Raw genomic sequence first — 19,726 nt, forward strand, 5'->3', positions numbered from 1 at the left:
TGCAGAGAGGGGGAGAGAGAGAGAGAGAGAGAGAGAGAGAGAGAGAGAGGGAGGGGTGTGTGTGAGATGGGGGCGCTAATGTGAACCAGCTGTGGAAACCTGACACCTCGAGAGTGGGTTAGAAATGAGAGGTGGAGGAGTGAGAAAGAGAGGGAAAGGAAATTGCATAGAGTAAGAGAAGGATGGAGAAAAGAGGAGGAAAAAAAGTCCTCATGGAGAAAAACAAAGAATCCCATAGATGAATTTGGCTGCAGAAACCCTCTCTGCTGAGTTGTTCATGAAAGTAGATCTGACTGCGTGTTAAAGGTCCAGTGTGTAACATTCAGGAGGATCTGTTGGCAGAAAGAGAATATAATATGCATAACTATGTTTTCATTAGTGTATAATCACCTGGATATAGGAGTCAATATGTTTTTGTTGTTACCTAGAATGTTACCTTTTATATCAACAGATGACGCTGGTCTCCTTCTATGGAGTTCGCCATCCTTCTACAGTAGCCCAGAAGGGACAAACCAAACACAGGCTCTATATAGGGGGCGTTTATTCACGGCCACCATAGTTTCTCCTCTGTGCTTTGAAGGGGAGGGTGAAGCGGGGGAGTGGATCCTACTCACTGGACCTTTTAAGATGTCCATGTGTATTTAATCTGCGTGCAAATTCCTTTTTGTGTGTCCTGTTGTGTGTATGTAAGTTTGTCAGAAGAATCACACTGCTTCCTGTATTGTATTCAGCGACAGACTAGTGTGTCAGTGTGTTATGTTATCTCTTCCTCAGTGAGACACCACTCCCTGACATTAATGCGAATCATGCACAGCCTTGTCTGGTTTGCCTCAGGCTCGAGTGATACAGCCAGAGGCTAATAATGAGCTCTCTATCTGGCAGTGAAACCTGAAGGACAGGGTGGCATCGCTTCCTGAGGCTATGGCATGTGGTTCTGTCAACACTGGTTAGATAGCAGCGATTTAATTTAATAGAGGTTACTATGCATCTGTCCTGTCAGCACTTGGGGAATTTTCACAAAAAATGTCAAATAATTATTGAAGGGTGCTGTAGAGTTGCAAAACAACTCTATATTATAATACCCTTATCTTTCGTGTTCTCATTGAGGGATTTCCCAGACAGGTTTAACATAGAAAATGCAAAATTATTTCAAAATGATTCATCCCAAGCTCAAAAAACTTAATCAGGCTGCACATTACAACAAAGGCCAAGTTTTAAATTTCCTCTCTCACCGAGGTGGCTATACTTGACTTTGAAAATGCCTCTCATATTCCCCATAGTTTTAACAGTGAAAATGTGTGAAATGTTCCCAGTGAAACATAAACCTAGCATTAACCTGGACACGGTGTTCTTTGTGTGACAGCCTGCTAATGTGATGTATGTCACAGGGCAGAGGGCCATGTCATTACTCCTTGAGAGGGGGCGGAGAGGTTGTCCAAGAGAAAAAAGAGCAGTTCTAATTCCCAGGACGGCCGTCTTGTTGTGATATCATGGCCAAGCTGTGTTTGTGTTTAGAGTGGGGAGGGACATCTTTGTGTTTGTGTATTTATGTGTGTGTGTGTTTGTGTAAAGGCATGTGTTTTGGGAGTGTGTAGGGGGTTGCACTGCAGACATGCTGATACAGAGACGGAGACAGGGAAGAGGGAGGGTGGCCATGTCTAATCTGACAGAGTTGAGGTGAAAAGGCATGAAGCCTGTCTCTTCTTTGAAGATCATACATCACTAATCTAACATCTGGTGTATCTGTTTACCAGCACCATGAGTATGAACAAATGTATTTCAGGGGAGATAAACTATATAGTTCAGTATAGTTCACTTTTAGCAGTGGGGGCAGGCCTGTTCGAACAATATAACGGATATAGTTATGGGGTTTTTGTCATAACTAATCTAAACAAATGGAAAACTATACAAATCATGAACACATTGTTCAATATTATGGTGTTTTTAAGTTGGTTTGTGTACATTTACCGTATGTGTTTGTGAACCAGATCTGTGTGTCAGAGTGGGAGATGCTGTTTGTCATTTTTTCTAACAGACACTGTGTGACTCACACATCATACCGGGCAGAAGTCTCACAGATGTGATTGATCTGTGAGACTTCTGCTTGGCATGATTCATGACTCTCCTACTTTCCCATGCGCTCACAACCTAATTTCTTCAAGCTGCTTTGGGGTGGAGTGGCCAATAATAAATAAATGTTAGTAAGCGTGAGACTGAATTTCAGATAATTCCCATGTCCACTGTTTCCTCTCAGTTTTATATGGCTCATAGCACCAATCTTTTATTCTTCCCTTTCATGTAAATGCTACAGATCTGTTTATTTGTGAAAAAACAATCATCCAAGTTTTTAATTTGGAATAGTTATAAAAGTATTAATTTGTCTGTGCATGTGTGTGTTAGTGACTGTGTGATGCATCTCTGCTCTCCTATTATGTTACTTGAGCCCCTCTTGGGAGGCAGGTTTAGAGGCCTGTGTAAGAGGCAGCAGGTTGCTCTGTCGCCTACAGTCCCCAGACAGCATGTCTGCCATGTGCCATACACACACACACACACAAAGCAACAGACGGCTGATCAAAATAGCTTACACAGGAAATTACCTGACTAATACCATTTTTGCTCAGTAACAAAAAAACATCTCTGAGCAAATACTGTCACACTTAGAGAAGTGGTGTGTGAAAGTGGGAGGGGCTGCACAAAAACAGAGGAATAGAAAGTGACGAAGGGATCATTGTCTCTGATGAGATCCCTGGTGGACATGTTGTGTAATATTGTTATTTCCTCCCCACTGCTTGGCATGCGGCTGAATCACTTTACTGAAAAAGAGAAATCAAAAGGAAGGGGTGATAAATAAGCAGAGGAAAAACAGACATCATTTGTAGACAAAATGTGGTCAGAGCACAATAGACAGTTTTTTCTTTTAATCATACATTATATAGATTTTTGTGAACAACTTGCAGTTGTGAATAAAGATTCCTTACATATACTGTGGACACATATATGTAGATTTATGGTGATACTTATCAATATCAATATATGCAGGAATATTGTTCTGTTGCCCAAATAACTTATGGTGCTTTCCACTCATTGTTTTTAGTTTCTGCCAGGTTTCAGTCAACAACTTCCAGATGACTCCATCTCACATCCTTTTTAACTTCTTCTTTGCCATCACTGACCCCAGTTTAACCCCTTCCACCAAGCTCAGCTTCCCTCTTTTGTCTTACAGAGTTTGTGGGTTAACAGCCCATGGTTCAGAGCAGTTTGTATCTGCAGTAGATTCTGGTCTTTTAACAGCAGACACAATATACAATACCCCAACTTCTGCCAAGCAGCTACTCGGGGCTGTGTGTGTGTGTGTGTGTGTGTGTGTGTGTGTGTGTGTGTGTGTGTGTGTGTGTGTGTGTGTGTGTGTGTGTGTGTGTGTGTGTGTGTGTGTGTGTGTGTGTGTGTGTGTGTGTGTGTGTGTGAAGCATGAGACCTTGTAGTGTAAATAGCTTCACATCTCTCTTGGGATAAAGGCACTAAATAAAGCCCATTAACCATTTAGCATATGGTTTAATGGTTGGAGTAATAATATAATTTTCTCCTTATGCACAACCACATATTTTACTAGTACTCCTTCTTAGGGATGTGGTTCCCCACACACAGTTGTTTAGATCACCATGCAGTAGTGGCAAGACTGTATGTTAGACAGTCGTGTTTACCTGTGCTGGTTAATTTGTTTCTTTGATGTCTGTGTGTACTACAGGACTACTGTGCAGATGTTCTCGGCTATCAATGCTGTTGTCTGATGTGGTGCATTTCGTGCACCTGACTGAAACTCACTCTTTTGTTTTGTTTGTTCGTTTCGCAGTCAAGCGTACACAAACACACACACACACACACACACATACACAAACTCACATACATATATTTGTCTTTTTGCTTAACTAATCTTTCAGCTCTATTGTCTGTATTTAGGGGTGATTAGGTTTAAATCCTTGTGTGTACCTTTGCATGCACCATCATTGATATCTATGTTTTTGTGTGTATGTCCAGGTGTGCACCAGGCTTTCTGGGAGAGTACTGCCACCATAAGGACCCGTGTCAACCTGGCTACTGCCTGAATGGAGGGAACTGCTCTGTGTCCATGTTAGCTGGTGTACCTGTACCAGGCAGCGCCGTCTGCACCTGCCCTCTCGGCTACACTGGACAGCACTGCCAAACTCCCCAGAACTCCACGTGTTACCCCAACAACCCCTGTGCCAACAGAGGTGTCTGCACTCTGCTGTCCCTCGATAAGTACAAGTGCGAGTGTGCCAGGGGATGGACAGGTGAGATACTATTTGATCGTCTCGCTGGAGTTTGGCACAGATATCGGACTTTTGTTTATCACCAGAAGAACATTCAATAATTTTTAAACCCCCTGAATGCAAATACACTTGTTAACAGTAAAGGCTGTTATAGCGGAACTTTTGTACTGATTGTTAGTACAACATATGCTTAACCCAATTTTCCCTTAAATTACTGCACTTAATAATAAAAAGATCTGGCACATGTATCCCATGGTGATCTATCAATATGTGTATTTTGATGCATTGATGAATCCAGAAGGTGATTAAAAACAACATGTGATATGTTTAGATAGCCACAAATATTATTATTAACATATTAATCATATCCATGATTGCATATTGCTTTTCCTCTAGTACTGTATATACGCCATTATTGACATTGATAAATGGCGCATAGGTTAGCCAAAGAACTAACTCTTCTCCTTCCTCTTTGTTTGCAGGACCGCGGTGTGAGCATGAAGACAGCTGTCTATCTAGTCCCTGCGCCAACGGTGGAATATGCAGCTCTCTGTCTGGTGGTAGCTACACATGTTCATGTCCTCCTGGATACACAGGTCCTCGCTGCCATAATGACACAGATGAATGTGCTGCCACACCCTCTTTATGCCAGAATGAAGGAGAATGCTTAAACACACATGGCTCCTACAAGTGAGCATCTTCTTGGAATACTACTTCAACATGATGTTTATAAAACAGTCAATTGTTGGATGTTCTTCGTCAGGACTGAATGAACTAAAATGTATGAAATGTCATTGCTACAGGTGTATCTGTGCTCGGGGGTTTACTGGCACACACTGTGAAAGCTCATACATCCCTTGTTCACCTTCACCTTGCCTAAATGGAGGCACCTGCCACCAGAACTCTGAAACCAGCTACTCATGCCACTGCCTTCCAGGTAGGAGGATTCAAAGCTTTTTTTCCCCTGAGCTGAATAATAAATAGAAAAAGTGAAAAAAGTTGACTAGCCACCACGCACCAGGATATATATGGACAGTTTTGTTGCCTGGGGAGAAAGAGAGGGAAAGCAGAAAGGCTTTCTGTACTGTTACATTATGTTGTTTGAGGTACAAACAGGCTGATCCTGTTGGCTATGTTGCATTACACACAATGTACTGTCAGTCTGCTACAGTTAGCAAGTAGACACAACAAACACACACACACACATTTACTGTTTATACACTACTGAGACATGAAATAATACTTATGTACACCAGAGAATATCATATACAGCTTATGTATTTTAGTACCTGTCTTCCCCAGTGGACGCATAATAAAGCAATGAACAATTTATCAATAAATGAATGTCTCTTTCTTTTCCTCCGTGCCAGGTTTCAATGGGACTAACTGTGAGAACAACATTGATGACTGCCCCGGTCATCAGTGTGAAAATGGAGGAACCTGTATGGACGGAGTCAACACCTACAACTGCCAGTGCCCTCCAGAGTGGACAGGTAAGGGATCTGTGTGTACAGATGTGTTTCTATGACCACTGTTATACTTGTCTGCTCCGGTTTAGTGCAGTGTAATGTACAGAATGTATATTTACTATACCAGGGTGTTTATGAGGTATCTGTGTGATGTGAAATAGGCCCCAGGAAATCCAGTCAGAGAACAGAGCCATGAGTTTGAAGGCTTATCAAACACCAAAACACTGACACAGGATTTCACAACTCTAGGAAGTTTTCACTGTGGTAATTTTTTTATATTTCCCATAGCGATTGCAACGTAAACAGAAGAAATAAGCTGTTCACATTTCAAAGTAATCTACCAAGAATTCGATTTTTGATTATTTGATTGGCCTCCGCAGTGTTTTGCCAGATGACGTTGCGCTGCGGTCCGGTAGAAGTTGGGGCCGGTTGACTGATGTGTTTTTTTTGCCTAAGCCCTGAGTCTGAACGCAGCCTTGGAAATATTTTTATAGGTATTATGCTAGAACCAGTCTTAAAAAGTATTTTGTACGCCTGCTGTGTCTAAAAAAACCTGTCTGTTGAGGATGTTTTGCCTTCAGCTTTGACACTTTAAACTGAAATCCACAGCAGATTTTTTTTGTGTCTTTACCTTTTTTGTGTCACTTTATAGATATTCTAGCCATAACACTATGAAATGGCTTTTCTGTTTTAAAGTCTTTATTTTTTGGTCGAGCAGTTGAGTGTACCGGTTGAGCAGTGAGGTGGATTAAATGTTTGTTCGGTGATCAGTGATAATAACTTCTTTACTTCCTTTCATGTTCCCTTCCTTCATAAGGAGGGCCGTACTTCACACAAGGCGTGTCTGTTCTAACACACTTGTTTGGCATGTGTAAGCTTTCTGTTTATAAAAGCAAACATGCATACATCAGCTTCTATGGGCCTGTCTGAGTTTATGTAGCACTAATCCAACCAGGGGAAGCAAAGCCATCGTGACCCTGGAGCAGGGTATATAAAAATGGCCACTGTGGATATATAATGTTCTTACGCTGTACATTTTCTATGTCACCTTTAGTTGTGTTGTAACATGCTACATAAAGTATTTACTTAATTTGTTCCATTTTGTCCCTTTCTTGTCCACCTCCCTGCCTCTCCGCAGGTCAACATTGTACAGAAGATGTAAATGAGTGTCGCCTGCAGCCAAACACTTGCCAGAATGGAGGTACCTGCAGCAACCTCATCGGCAGCTATGTCTGTGTGTGCGTTAATGGCTGGAGTGGACCAGACTGCTCTGAAAACATCGACGACTGCGCTACAGCAGCGTGCAGTTCCGGCTCCACATGCATCGACCGCGTCGCATCCTTTGTCTGTCTCTGCCCGTACGGAAAGACAGGTAGGCCAGTAGTGAGAAACCACACTGCAGATAATGTCATAGTTCCATGAACTGTAAGGGTTTCTATTATGTGGAACAAGTCATAACCACAAGTGATGTTTTCCTAATTTATATTTTACATTTATATTCATCAAAGGTTTGAGGAAAAGGCACTGAATGTGATACTTGTCAGTCAAATACACTAATTTTTACCACAGAATAGATTTGCATTTCCAACCTGCTGATTAGTGACAGTTGGATTTAGTCTTGCTTTAATAAACCTCTCCACAGTAGCAATTCTCCATTTGAGTTTGTTATTCTCTAAATTGGGCATAACCCTGCTGAAGGAAACTGGAGTTTTGCATTAGGATCTTTTACTCATTCCTTTTCAACATGTTTTCTTTTCAGGTTTGCTCTGTCATAGAGATGATGCCTGTATCAGTAACCCCTGTAGGGAGGGCTCTCACTGTAACACCAACCCCATCAGTGGCATGTTCTACTGTAACTGTCCACCCGGATATATAGGCAGCACCTGCAACGTGGACAGAGACGAATGCAGCATTGGTGAGACAAAGTTGTCAACACACAACATATATCTCTGCCCGGCTTATGATCTATTCTGCTTTCAATCAATGCTTCTTTCTTCTTCATCATTAGGTACCAACCCGTGTGAGCATGGTGGTCAGTGTGTAAACACTGATGGTTCCTTCACCTGTAACTGTGTCAGGGGTTATTCTGGGCCCCGCTGTGAACAAGATGTCAATGAGTGTGCTTCGAACCCCTGCCAGAACGATGGCACATGTCTGGATCGCATTGGGGACTACACCTGCATCTGCATGCCCGGTACAATTGAGAAGTTATAAGTTAGCTTACGTTTTAACCTGTTTTTTGTCAGAGTTTCGTATTTTGTAGCTTACAAAATGAAAATGTTCAGAAACTGCAAGTAACATTTGAGAAAAGAAGAAATTATTAAACCTTTTTGTTTTTTGTCACACATGCAGGATTTGAGGGGACTCATTGTGAGATAGAGGTGAATGAATGTCTCAGCTCCCCCTGTTTGAACCAGGGTAAATGTCAGGACCAGGTCAGCCGGTTTGTCTGCGAGTGCCCAGCAGGTTGGTACACATGTAGCTATGTTGTTTATGTATTTAATGTTCCCATCCACTCAAAATGAAAATGAATGGTTTTATGAAGCCCTACATGTTTTACAACAGTTTTAATGAATGTTTTCTCTTAATATATTCCTCATGTTGTTCTGTTTTCAGGCTTCAGTGGTGAAATGTGCCAGATTGACATAGATGAGTGTTCCAGCACACCGTGTTTAAATGGGGCCAAGTGCATCGACCGTCCCAACGGATATGATTGTGAATGTGCTGAAGGTAAAAGGGAATAACTACATGTTAAGTTGAAGTAAAAGCAATATTTCCACTATTCTAATTTGTTGGGCTTGCACTGCTATGAGCTACAAAAACACGGGAAATGGTAGACCCTATCACATTAAACTCCATGTCTTATTTGACCCAGAAAATAAACTGAAATAGTCACTTGATCCTTGATGCAATAGCCTTTGTTATTTTTCTAAGAAGAAGTGTCTTTCTGCAGGCTTCACTGGTCTACTTTGTGAGGAGAACATCAATGACTGCGTACCAGAGCCATGCCACCATGGTGTGTGTAAGGATGGCATCGCCACCTTCTCCTGTGAGTGCTATCCTGGATACACAGGGTCCATCTGTAATATCCAGGTCCAGGAGTGCCACAGCAACCCTTGTCAGAACCGAGGACGCTGCATCGACCTGGTCAATGCCTACCAGTGTAACTGCCCACAGGGAACCACAGGTAGGTACTTGGTGCGCCTTATAGTGAGACAAGTCATTCTGATTTGTTCTTCAAAGAAATTTGATATGTTGCACGTAAGGGATACAAGCAGTTGTTAGGGGGCAGCATTATTCATTAAGAAAAATTTGATCATCAAAGTGGTTAATGTACTTTTGTAGTACTTTCTTTTACATGTTTCTTTTTAAAAAAAGCTCTGAACTAGATCTGGTTGCTACAGTAACCATACAGACAGACCTACAAACATAAATGAATCAGTTCTAGTTCCTCAGACACTTTTTCACACAACACTTTTTTACTGAAGTATAAATTACCTCTACATAATCTTATTTTGAAAGAATTTAAATCCGAGCCATTCTAAATAACAGATCACAGTAATGTGCTCCTGAGATTTTTCTCATGATTGATTCCTATGGCCCTTAAAAAATTTAAGAGTGGAGGCTCGATTTGAATGTAAAGACCCCCCTCCCCCACATCTAGAGCTTCCTGTATAGCTTTCGATGTATTGAAAAGTGTATAGCTCTGTACGTGTGCATGCACATGTGTGTGTGTATGTGTAGCAGTCACAAGTCTCGGCCGAGCAGTGCTACCCTACGTTGCTATGTGGATTAGCAGGCTCAGTTCAGTACGTTGTACCACTCTGAGGCCTGACACTGAAGTCTGTGCTGTCGTCACTTCACCAGAACTGGCGTCAGGTCCCCCTGTCACGTCTCACTTTCTGGTTTCATGCCCTGACTTCCCCTCTTCTGATGTGCCTTGTTCTCTCATGTCTTGTTTTCTCTTTTTATCAGTCTCCCCCTTTCTTTTTGTCTTTTTCCTCCCTCTTGCTCTCTCCCACAGTTGTGCCTCAAATGTCCTTTACATTAGTTTTATAACTTTTACTTGAGTTGTGGCAGGGCACTGCTGTATTACATGTCTGTCTGTGTTTTTATTAACATTTCTCACTGCTTGCTAAACTTCACTGTGAAAGAGTCTTACTCCCCCCGGTGGTGAATCAGTTAACTGTCACAATTTGTAATAGCTACTTGATCTGCTTCACCTCTGTTGAAACCCTTTTCACACTTTTACCAAAGGGGAAGTGACAGGATCTCTTTGGTGTGCTATTTTTAATTCTCAGCAAATGTTATACAGTCAGATACACATGATAAAGCATGTAACCTGACTATTGTCACTCTGCCTCTTATTAGTTTGTCTTTGTATTTTTTCTGCTCAGGGGTGAACTGTGAGATCAATGAAGATGACTGTGCCAGCAACCCCTGTGAGTACGGAGAGTGCCAGGATGGAATTAACGAGTACAAATGTGCGTGCACGCCAGGATATACAGGTATGTTTTTGCAACAACAGAGTAAAGTCAGTGTAATAACAGTATAAAATGTTTTAGAAATGAGGCAGGATAAAATGACATAAGATTTGGATCTGACTTTGATACAACTAATTACCTTTGAATTGCTCTCTTATAGGAGTTAAATGTGATGTGGAGATCAACGAGTGTAACTCAAACCCGTGTATGAGTGGGGGAACTTGCGTGGACAAGGTCAACGGGTTCCACTGCCTGTGCCCGCCCAGCACCCACGGCCCTCTGTGCCTCTCTGGGACCGACCACTGTGCTCCTCAGCCTTGTGTGCACGGTGATTGTATTGAACAGCAACACGGGTATGTTAACCTTATACTGCTACTGAAGTTTCATGTTCTGATATTCTGTCCTTACCTAATCCAATTCTTGAATATGGGTTAATATACACCAGTTATGTAGTATTAGTGGGAATCTATACGGTAAAGCAAAAGTTGGGTGAACAGCCAAATCATTTTTCCCATGTTGTTTTATTTTAATAGTGCTTTACTCTATTTAGATGTGGAGGCCCTACAGTTGGAAAATTTCTTCCAGCCTACATTGCTTTCCAAATTTGACTCTGCATAACATTAAAACTGCAGTATTAGCAACTACTTGTATAACATAATAATCCAAGTAATTAGGGTTTAGCATAGTAAGAAGCCATTCTTGAACTGCTGGAACTGATGCTGGAGACAACCTGCTGTTATTATTGCTATGTGGCTAATTCCACACTTTAAACCTGTATGTGCCTTTGTTTTTGGGTAAAGGTACCGTTGTGAGTGTGAAGCTGGCTGGGTGGGACAACACTGTGAGCAGGAAAAGGATGAGTGCCAGCCCAGTCCGTGCCAAAATGGTGGCACCTGTTTGGACCGACATAATGGTTACACCTGTCAGTGCCAACCTGGATTCAGAGGTAATATTATATATTATAAAATAATATTATATTTCAGCATAGTATTTAAAAAAAGAATTACTTAGTAATCAATAGAAGAATCAGCACGGAATTTTGTGACTGAAAAAAAGAAATATTTGAATCACCCCTCCTCCCTCATTAGGTGTGAACTGTGAGAAGAACATAGATGAGTGTGCATCCGGGCCCTGTCTGAACCAAGGCATTTGTACGGATGGAGTGAACAGTTACACCTGCCAGTGTAGTCCGCCATTTACAGGTTAGTGATATCACACTTCAACATTTCAACATCATCTTGTTAGCATGCAAGAGCTGTCATTGTAGCGGCCATCATTCACTTGTTCTTATCATTATCCAAAATGTGTGTAAAAATAGGTAAACACTGCGAGGTGGAACAGGTTCCCTGTGCCTCTCATCCATGTGAGAGGGGAGGAGTGTGCCGCCCATCTGCAGACTACACCTCCTACACCTGTAGATGTCCCGCTGGTTGGCAAGGTATGTGTGTATCTGTGAGATATTGTGTGTCTGATTGAGTTTGTGTAGATGTGAGATAAAGGTAGTATATGATGCCTGAAAGCAAAGTCTTATCTATTAGTATGTCTTACTACTAGGTTGATGCTGTACTAATATCGGTTTGTTTGTTCACAATTATGCAGGTACACGCTGCAGTGAGGATGTGAACGAATGCAGAGAGAACCCATGCAAAAATGGCGGTCATTGCATAAACAGCCCGGGCAGCTACACATGTAAATGTCAATCTGGATACAGCGGACACAACTGTCAGACAGACATTGACGACTGCACACCCAGTGAGTTTCACTTCAATTAATTCAGTCCCCTTATTAGAGGCTGTACACACCCAATGATTCCAGCACCTCTGCGTTTATGAAGGCTATTAGTAATGACGCCTATGTAGTATTCTTTCACATATCATCTAAGACTGGAGATATCCCAAGGCCCCAGTAGGAAGCAGCAAACAAAATCCCTTGAAGTGTCACATGGGTATACGCCTGTACACGATGTAAAAATATGTTAGACAAACAAACTTGTTAAAACAAGGGAAGGTGCTACACAGTCTGTATTTATTATTCATATAATTTCACCCTGTGGATATAATACTAACTGCTCTTCCCTCTGTCTCTTCTTGCCTCTGTAGACCCATGCCTGAATGGAGGCTCTTGTGTGGACAGGGTTGGGAGCTTCTCCTGCGTCTGCCGCCCGGGTTTTGAAGGAGAGCGCTGTGAGACTGAGGTAGACGAGTGCGCCAGCCAGCCCTGCAAGAACGGTGCCATCTGCCGGGACTACGTCAACAGCTTTGTGTGCGAGTGCAAATCAGGCTTTGATGGAATCCTGTGTGAGCACAACATCCTCGAATGTACTGAGAGGTGAGCCATAACACCAGCATTATATTATCATGCTAAATTGTTCTGCTCTTCTGCAATGAATTCTTTCTGGATGGTTTCTACTGAAATGACCTGACGGAACAAGGTATATGTCTAACAAAATAACACTCAAAATTAAGACATTTTTTGGGTGAAATCCAAGACTGGTCTGTACTATACATTCAAAGTATGTCTCAGCACTCTAGACAGAGTGACTAGATTAATCACTACGTTTCTCCTTCCCCCAAGCTCCTGTCTGAATAATGGGACTTGCATTGATGACATCAACAACTTCTCTTGCCGTTGCCGTCCTGGTTTTTATGGAAAGTTCTGTGAGTTCGAGCAGAATGAGTGTGACTCTCAGCCCTGTAAAAATGGAGGCACCTGCACAGATGGCCTGGGTACCTATCGCTGCACCTGCCCCGTTGGTTACAATGGACAGACCTGCCAGGTAAAGTGTCTGTGTGTCACTGCAAGTGTACAGAGTGAGTCTGCAGGTAAATTATGTGAGCTGGGTTGGATGTGTTCTTAGAAATTTGAGATAAAAAGTAATTTATTATTTGCTAATATTTACATCAAATAAAGTACCCAGCGTCTGAGTATAAAGGGTGTTGTATGCGGTACAACACACACAAAACTCACACACTGAACAATGCTTGACAGTTTGACAATCTTGATAAGAAATGTGGTTCCTTTAGTTGCACCCAACTTAAAATACATTATGAAGATGAAGGGTGTGAAGATGAAGGGTGTGGTGTAGTTATGTCTGTCTGTGTAACATTTACAGCCAACGTTAACTCTCTCTCCTTTCCTTTTTTTGTCTGCAGAACTATGTGAACCTGTGCAACCAGGTGCGCTGTCACAACGGCGGCTCCTGCTCTCAGACAGCAGCAACCTCGTGGACCTGCCACTGTACAATGGGATGGACGGGACTTTACTGTGACGTCCCTAACATGTCATGCCAGGACTTTGCTGCCACTAATGGTGAGGAACTACCTTCTGTTGTGTTCTCTCACACATTGTTTATAATATAGTCCCAGATACAGTAATGATGAATTTCTCTTAGAGAATAAATCAACACATAAGAAACAAACAAACATAATTTTGTTTCCTGTAAAAATAGGCAGTAATTGCACATGTTCACATTCTTAATTCACTATATGGGCTTCCTTTACCAAATTTCTGTAGGTCTGGAAGTGGAAAGTGTGTGTAAGAACGCCGGGCGGTGCGTGAATGTGGGTAATTCCCACAAGTGTGAGTGCCAGCCAGGATACACAGGCAGCTACTGTAAAGAGATGGTCGATGAGTGCAAGTCAAACCCGTGTCGCAATGGAGCTACATGCAAAGACTATCAGGGCACATACGAGTGTATAGTAAGTAAATTCTCAGCTGTTTATGTATATATGTGTTTGTTGTTGGTGTAGGTGTGCGTGGTTTGGAGGTGTTAAGGTTAACCTCTGTCTCTTGTTTCATTGCTCTAGTGTAAACCAGGCTACCAGGGGGTGAACTGTGAGTATGATGTTGATGAATGCCACTCGAAGCCCTGTCTCCATGGAGGAACATGTATCAACCTCATCAACCGCTTCACTTGTGCCTGCCCACCTGGAACACATGGTAAGTCTGCATATTGATGATGAATTACATGAATTACATAACATTATGAACAGTGGATTGTTTGGGGCAAATAGCACCATTCTCTGTAAAGTCCCAGTATTTCCTGCAGCGGGGAAAAAATGTTGGGTATATGGTGTGTTTTGTATAAAAGTTTTAAAAAAGGCTTTCATTTAATCATATAATTGCCCTGGGAAGAGTTCATAAAATGCTATCTTAAAAAAGATTTATGACTACAGTGATATCTGTCTGTTCTCTGCTCTGTAGGGCCCCAATGTGAAGTGAACGTGGATGACTGTGCCCCCAAGCAAGGCTACTGGGAACCTCGTTGTCTAAATGGAGGACAGTGTGTGGACGGTGTGGGCCGTTACACGTGCTCTTGCCCTCCGGGATTTGTAGGAGAACACTGTGAGGGGGATCTCAACGAATGCCTGTCTAGGCCTTGCCACTCCCCCGGCAGCCTCGACTGTGTGCAGTTGATCAACAATTACCAATGTCGCTGTCGCCTCGGATACACAGGTACGTTCATATATGCTGCTTAAATAGACAGAACAGCATCATATTTATTGTCTTTTTAGAAAACCAACAAGGTGTTTCTGTGTACAGTTTTGGTCATTAACCCTGTTTCAGTCATTAATTATTATGTCTTTTCCTGTATAACTTTCTATTTTTCCCCACCTTGTTTCTCCAGGTCGTCATTGTGAGTCCATGGTGAATCTCTGTTTGTCTAAGCCGTGCCACAATGGTGGCGTCTGCTCTATGAACATGAGCTCTGTACATGGCTACACCTGCACCTGTGTACCTGTAAGTTTCTTTTACGTCAGCCTTTTTCTGGCATCATGATAATTTCAGTGATTTTCAATGATTTCTCCTTTTTCCACTCACTTCCTTGCGGTTTTCTATACATTTCTCAGTGCAGACAGGCTTTACAGTCGTTTTTTCATGCACTCTAGTGATCTGACCATAAGCAGTGTAACCTTATACTTTAACAGTGCTCTGCTCAACAATCTTTCAAATAACACTTGGCATCCCATATATATATATATGCATAGTTTTGCTTTTTGTTTTGTGTTTAGATTTTTGCACCTACACTTTAGAAGATTATGAAAGTGGACAGGTGGCAGTGTTTTCCTTTCCTTTGCTCTCATACTAGGACATCAATCTTTTCACACTAATTGCTTGTTTATCTCTTCACTAACTTCTTGCTCCCTCTCTTATTCTCATGCTTGCTTCAGAAGGCCACACCATGGCTCAGGTATAGTAGACAAGTAGCAGATTTGTAGGAGAACCTAGATGTACATTAGTTATAGCAGTTTGTTTTGCTAAACAGTCTTTTCAAATGTGCACACAAGCCTTCCTTTTAATTTGACTTTATTACTATAACACATGTTGTATTTTATAGGGCTTTACTGGGTTCAACTGTGGTGAAATAGAAGGCTACAGTTGTGCAAAGCTGCGATGCCAGAATGGTGGGCGCTGTGTGGAGACCCCAGTTGGCCACCTGTACTGCCAGTGCCAACCAGGTTTCAGTGGGCCGCACTGTGAGAATGAACAGAGGTGTCTGTGGACCTGCCAAAACGGAGGAACCTGCATCAAAGACCCATCCAACCCATACCAGTACAGCTGCCGGTGTCCAACGCACTTCTACGGACAATACTGTGAGAAGAAACAAGTCCTATTAGGCCCTCCAATCTGCCCCTATCTGCAGTGTAAACAGCATTCAGGGGACAAAGTGTGTGATGATCAGTGTAACAACCATGAGTGTCAGTGGGATGGAGGAGACTGCTCGCTCAACTGGCCGCAGCCATGGGTTAACTGCACCGCCAGTGTTCCCTGCTGGGATCGCTTCAAGAATGGAAAATGTGATAAGGAGTGTGACAACTCTGGGTGCCTCTTTGACAGCTTTGAGTGCCAGGAGACCCCACCAGCCTCCTGCAAGTATGTGACTGCTCTTTATTTTGTGATTGTTGTTGCAGTTACCTAAGTCCAAAACACTCATCCTTCTTGAACTGTGTATTTTCAGGTATGACAGGTACTGCGCCGACCACTACGGTAATGGCCTCTGTGACCAGAGCTGCTACACAGAGGCTTGTGGCTGGGACGGCCTGGACTGTTCTGGTGACACCCCAGCCAAAAAGGTGGATGGCACTCTGATTATTGTGGTTCGTCTGCAGCCTAAGGAGCTGCTTGGAGACTTGAGGGGTTTCTTGCGCTCCCTGGGAGCCCTGCTTCACACCAACCTGCAGGTAAAGCTGGATGATGATAAGAAGCCAATGGTGTACCCTTACCATGGGGTGGAGGTCGAGCACGGGCGACATGTACAGAGAAGCAGAAGTAAGCGGGAGCTGGAGAGAGAGGTTATTGGGTAAGGATGGTTCCTGATGGGATACTTGCATTTCTCATCTTGTGAGCTCTCATATACTACTACTCAGTAGTTTGAAATGAATTTCTGAATGAACTGTGTGTCAAAAACTGTTAACTGTTTTCACGTTTGTCTGCGCAGATCTGTTGTGTACCTGGAAATTGACAACCGTGAATGTTCCCAGAGCTCTGCCAACTGTTTCTCCAACACTGAAGAGGCTGCGTCCTTCATCGCAGCAGCGCACATCAAGGCTGATCTGCCTTACCCTCTAGTGTCTGTTAAAAGTAAGTAGGCCCGTCATTCAGCAGTTAATTTAACTGGTTTGTTTTGGGGTAAAAACCTAAATCAAGACAAAACAATTGGTATTTAGACATCTCTTCTCTAGGTGAACCCAAAGACCTGTCTGTGATTCCGATTCCGATGATCCTGGTCGGAGTGGCAGTGGTTATTATTCTGCTTATCCTGGTGATGGGGATGCTCGCAGCCAAGAGGAAACATAAACATGGAGTCCTGTGGCTGCCTGATGGCTTCTCGGCCAGTAAAAATGACAAGAGGAGAGAGCCTGTCGGACAGGATGACTTTGACATGAAGTGAGTGGACCAATAGCATGTGTTAAAAAGTATTTAAAACAAGATATATGATTACCACTACTTGGTAAATCAGCATTGGGGTTGTACTCCTGTGGAAAATAATTACAATGTTTCTGCTGGCAATGTTTTACCTCCACAGCAAAAAAAAAACAAAGCAAAAGAAAAGAAAATCAATCATGTGATCCAAAAACAAGGAAGTCAATCAGGCAGTTGTGCATGAATATCCCCCCATTATGCAGATCATTTAAGAACTTATATATATATATATACATATATAATGTAAGTAACAGCGTAATTGTGTCATTTGTCGGGCGCCCTGGTAGCTCACCTGGCAGAGCTCATGTACAGAGGCTAAGTCTTTGCTGCAGATGTGCTATCAAATAAAGGCAAAAAGCCCCTAAAAATCTAATGTGATTACTAAATTTAGAAACAGTAATGTGTTGTATTTCTGCGTTACAGACAAATGTAATGTGATTTCAGTAATGTGTTTCTTTATAATGCATCATACCCAACGCTGGTGAGAAATCATACCAGAATGAAAATGTAGAGTTTCTCAATTGATCTGTTAGAGAAAGTGAGCAAGTATCCCTCCTACTGTTACGAAACCTTTGTGTAAGGTACCGTACATTAAACAGCAAGAACAGCTCAATGGCATCAGTAGAAGACTGTGGTTGTACTGGCTAGCTCCCAGCGATCAATACTGGTGTTTGATTGAGTGTGAAACAGAGCATAGCTGGAACACAACATGCTTGCCGTGTCCCGAAATAAATATCAGAAGAACGACACATTACTGTCTCTTAAACTTTAGTTTTTTTGTAACTCGCATCAGGAATTTCAAGACCCAGGATGGAGCCATGATTGATGGAGGTCAGGGTCAGAGATGGCTGGAAGACGTCCCATCCAAGAAACCAAGAGTAAGTGATTCGAGAAAGGAAAAAAAGAATGTTTCAAATAAAGATGATTGTTTAGTTTAAATGTTGTGTGAGGAATGTACATGAGGAAACATTTTTGTTTGTTGTGAATTGTGTTTCAAGTTCTGTTGCTTTTTATAGACTGAAGACAAACCCTTGCTGCCCATCGCTATGGATGGAGGTGTTGACCGAAGGGAGTGGACCCTACAGCATCGCAAGGCTGCTGACATCACCCTCACTCCGCCACAGGCCGACCTGGATGCTGACTGTCTAGACGTTAACGTCAAGGGACCTGGTGAGAAAAATGCCCTTCTTAACGTCTAGTTGTAATGAATTTTCTGAACATTTCTTGAATAATGAATTTCTCCTTTCTCAGATGGCTTCACCCCACTGATGTTGGCATCACTGCGTAATGGTGGAGGGCCGGACTGCAGCTTGCACGGAGAAGAGGAAGAAGAAAGTGGAGGAGATGAACCAGGACCAAGTGTTATTTCAGACCTGATCGCTCAGGGTGCTTCTTTGATTGCTCAGACTGACCGTACGGGAGAAACCGCGCTCCACTTGGCTGCCCGCTACGCCAGGGCAGATGCCGCTAAGAGACTGCTGGATGCTGGAGCTGATCCTAATGCCCACGACAACATGGGCAGAACTCCACTGCATGCCGCCGTGGCGGCTGATGCCCAGGGAGTCTTCCAGGTGAAACAACTGTTTGATCGAAAGCGCGTCGGCCAGAACAATGTTTTTACTTAACACTAAATTAACTGAAGTCATACACAAAGGGGAAGGTGATTCCTATAATAGATTCCTGAGGAACAAAGGTTTATGATACTTGAATGTTTTCTTCAGCAAGATAATCTCCACAGCCGCATTATTTCAACGTAAAACACATAAAGTCCTCAAGATTTACAAGTGGCATATTTACTGATATTTCAGTCATCTGACCAAAAACCCATAAATAAAAAAAATCCACTGACTTTGAGGCGAGGGAACGGGAACTTCTAAAATATTAACTAATTTCTGGGTTTTATGACTCTAATTACTTGGGAAATCTGCATCACTGTGGTCTGTCAGGTTTTATTCATTGTGTCTTGTATCTTTATTTTCTTTCAGATATTGATCCGTAATCGTGCAACAGAACTGGATGCCCGCATGAATGATGGCACTACTCCGCTGATCCTGGCAGCCAGGCTAGCTGTGGAGGGCATGGTGGAAGAGCTGATCCACTGCCACGCTGACATCAATGCTGTAGACGACCACGGTAAGCAAACTTTTCATATATTTACTCTTCCTGTGAATCACAGCAATTCATGTACATAGTTATTTGGATTACAGTATTGCCCGTATTGAATCTGCTGTATTAGTATGAGCAATCTTGTTTGAAGGTGAGCAGGACACACCTCTGGATTAGTTCCAGCAATGGAAGTTAGCAATCCTTAAAGATGCTGTCCAGCTTCAGTCCTTTAAAATCTGGCTGGATATTAACAGATCTTCTTTGTCTTTTCTCACCGTCCCACCATTTTAGGCAAATCCGCTCTGCACTGGGCAGCTGCAGTTAATAATGTGGAGGCAACTCTTGTCCTTTTGAAGAATGGAGCCAACCGTGACATGCAAGACAATAAGGTTGGTTCTTGTGTTTTCACTTATTCTGTTTCAAACCATTGTTCACAGAGTTGCATATTAATCAT

General features: G+C 42.5%; 1 protein-coding gene across 2 annotated transcripts in view; it reads left to right on the forward strand.

Moving 5' to 3' along the window:
* notch2 (notch receptor 2) overlaps positions 1-19,726 on the forward strand; it is a 41,961-nt gene that overhangs the window by 18,689 nt on the left and 3,546 nt on the right. The window contains exons 3-34 of one of the 2 annotated variants that reach the window (XM_051378016.1): positions 4,036-4,310; positions 4,772-4,979; positions 5,093-5,226; positions 5,660-5,782; positions 6,897-7,130; positions 7,518-7,673; positions 7,767-7,952; positions 8,111-8,224; positions 8,375-8,488; positions 8,712-8,945; positions 10,156-10,266; positions 10,403-10,595; positions 11,043-11,188; positions 11,331-11,444; positions 11,561-11,680; positions 11,842-11,994; positions 12,342-12,570; positions 12,817-13,018; positions 13,395-13,551; positions 13,756-13,940; positions 14,049-14,181; positions 14,446-14,697; positions 14,870-14,982; positions 15,581-16,116; positions 16,202-16,543; positions 16,682-16,824; positions 16,911-17,130; positions 17,960-18,044; positions 18,183-18,336; positions 18,418-18,737; positions 19,152-19,299; positions 19,564-19,661. In XM_051378016.1, the coding sequence (XP_051233976.1) occupies positions 4,036-4,310; positions 4,772-4,979; positions 5,093-5,226; positions 5,660-5,782; positions 6,897-7,130; positions 7,518-7,673; positions 7,767-7,952; positions 8,111-8,224; positions 8,375-8,488; positions 8,712-8,945; positions 10,156-10,266; positions 10,403-10,595; positions 11,043-11,188; positions 11,331-11,444; positions 11,561-11,680; positions 11,842-11,994; positions 12,342-12,570; positions 12,817-13,018; positions 13,395-13,551; positions 13,756-13,940; positions 14,049-14,181; positions 14,446-14,697; positions 14,870-14,982; positions 15,581-16,116; positions 16,202-16,543; positions 16,682-16,824; positions 16,911-17,130; positions 17,960-18,044; positions 18,183-18,336; positions 18,418-18,737; positions 19,152-19,299; positions 19,564-19,661 (5,932 nt within the window). The remainder of the gene's footprint in view (positions 1-4,035; positions 4,311-4,771; positions 4,980-5,092; positions 5,227-5,659; positions 5,783-6,896; positions 7,131-7,517; positions 7,674-7,766; positions 7,953-8,110; positions 8,225-8,374; positions 8,489-8,711; positions 8,946-10,155; positions 10,267-10,402; positions 10,596-11,042; positions 11,189-11,330; positions 11,445-11,560; positions 11,681-11,841; positions 11,995-12,341; positions 12,571-12,816; positions 13,019-13,394; positions 13,552-13,755; positions 13,941-14,048; positions 14,182-14,445; positions 14,698-14,869; positions 14,983-15,580; positions 16,117-16,201; positions 16,544-16,681; positions 16,825-16,910; positions 17,131-17,959; positions 18,045-18,182; positions 18,337-18,417; positions 18,738-19,151; positions 19,300-19,563; positions 19,662-19,726) is intronic. The other variant, XM_051378017.1, reaches the window with a different exon arrangement.

This window comes from Dicentrarchus labrax, unplaced genomic scaffold (genome assembly GCF_905237075.1).
Source record: "Dicentrarchus labrax unplaced genomic scaffold, dlabrax2021, whole genome shotgun sequence".
NCBI classification, from domain to species: Eukaryota; Metazoa; Chordata; class Actinopteri; family Moronidae; genus Dicentrarchus; species Dicentrarchus labrax.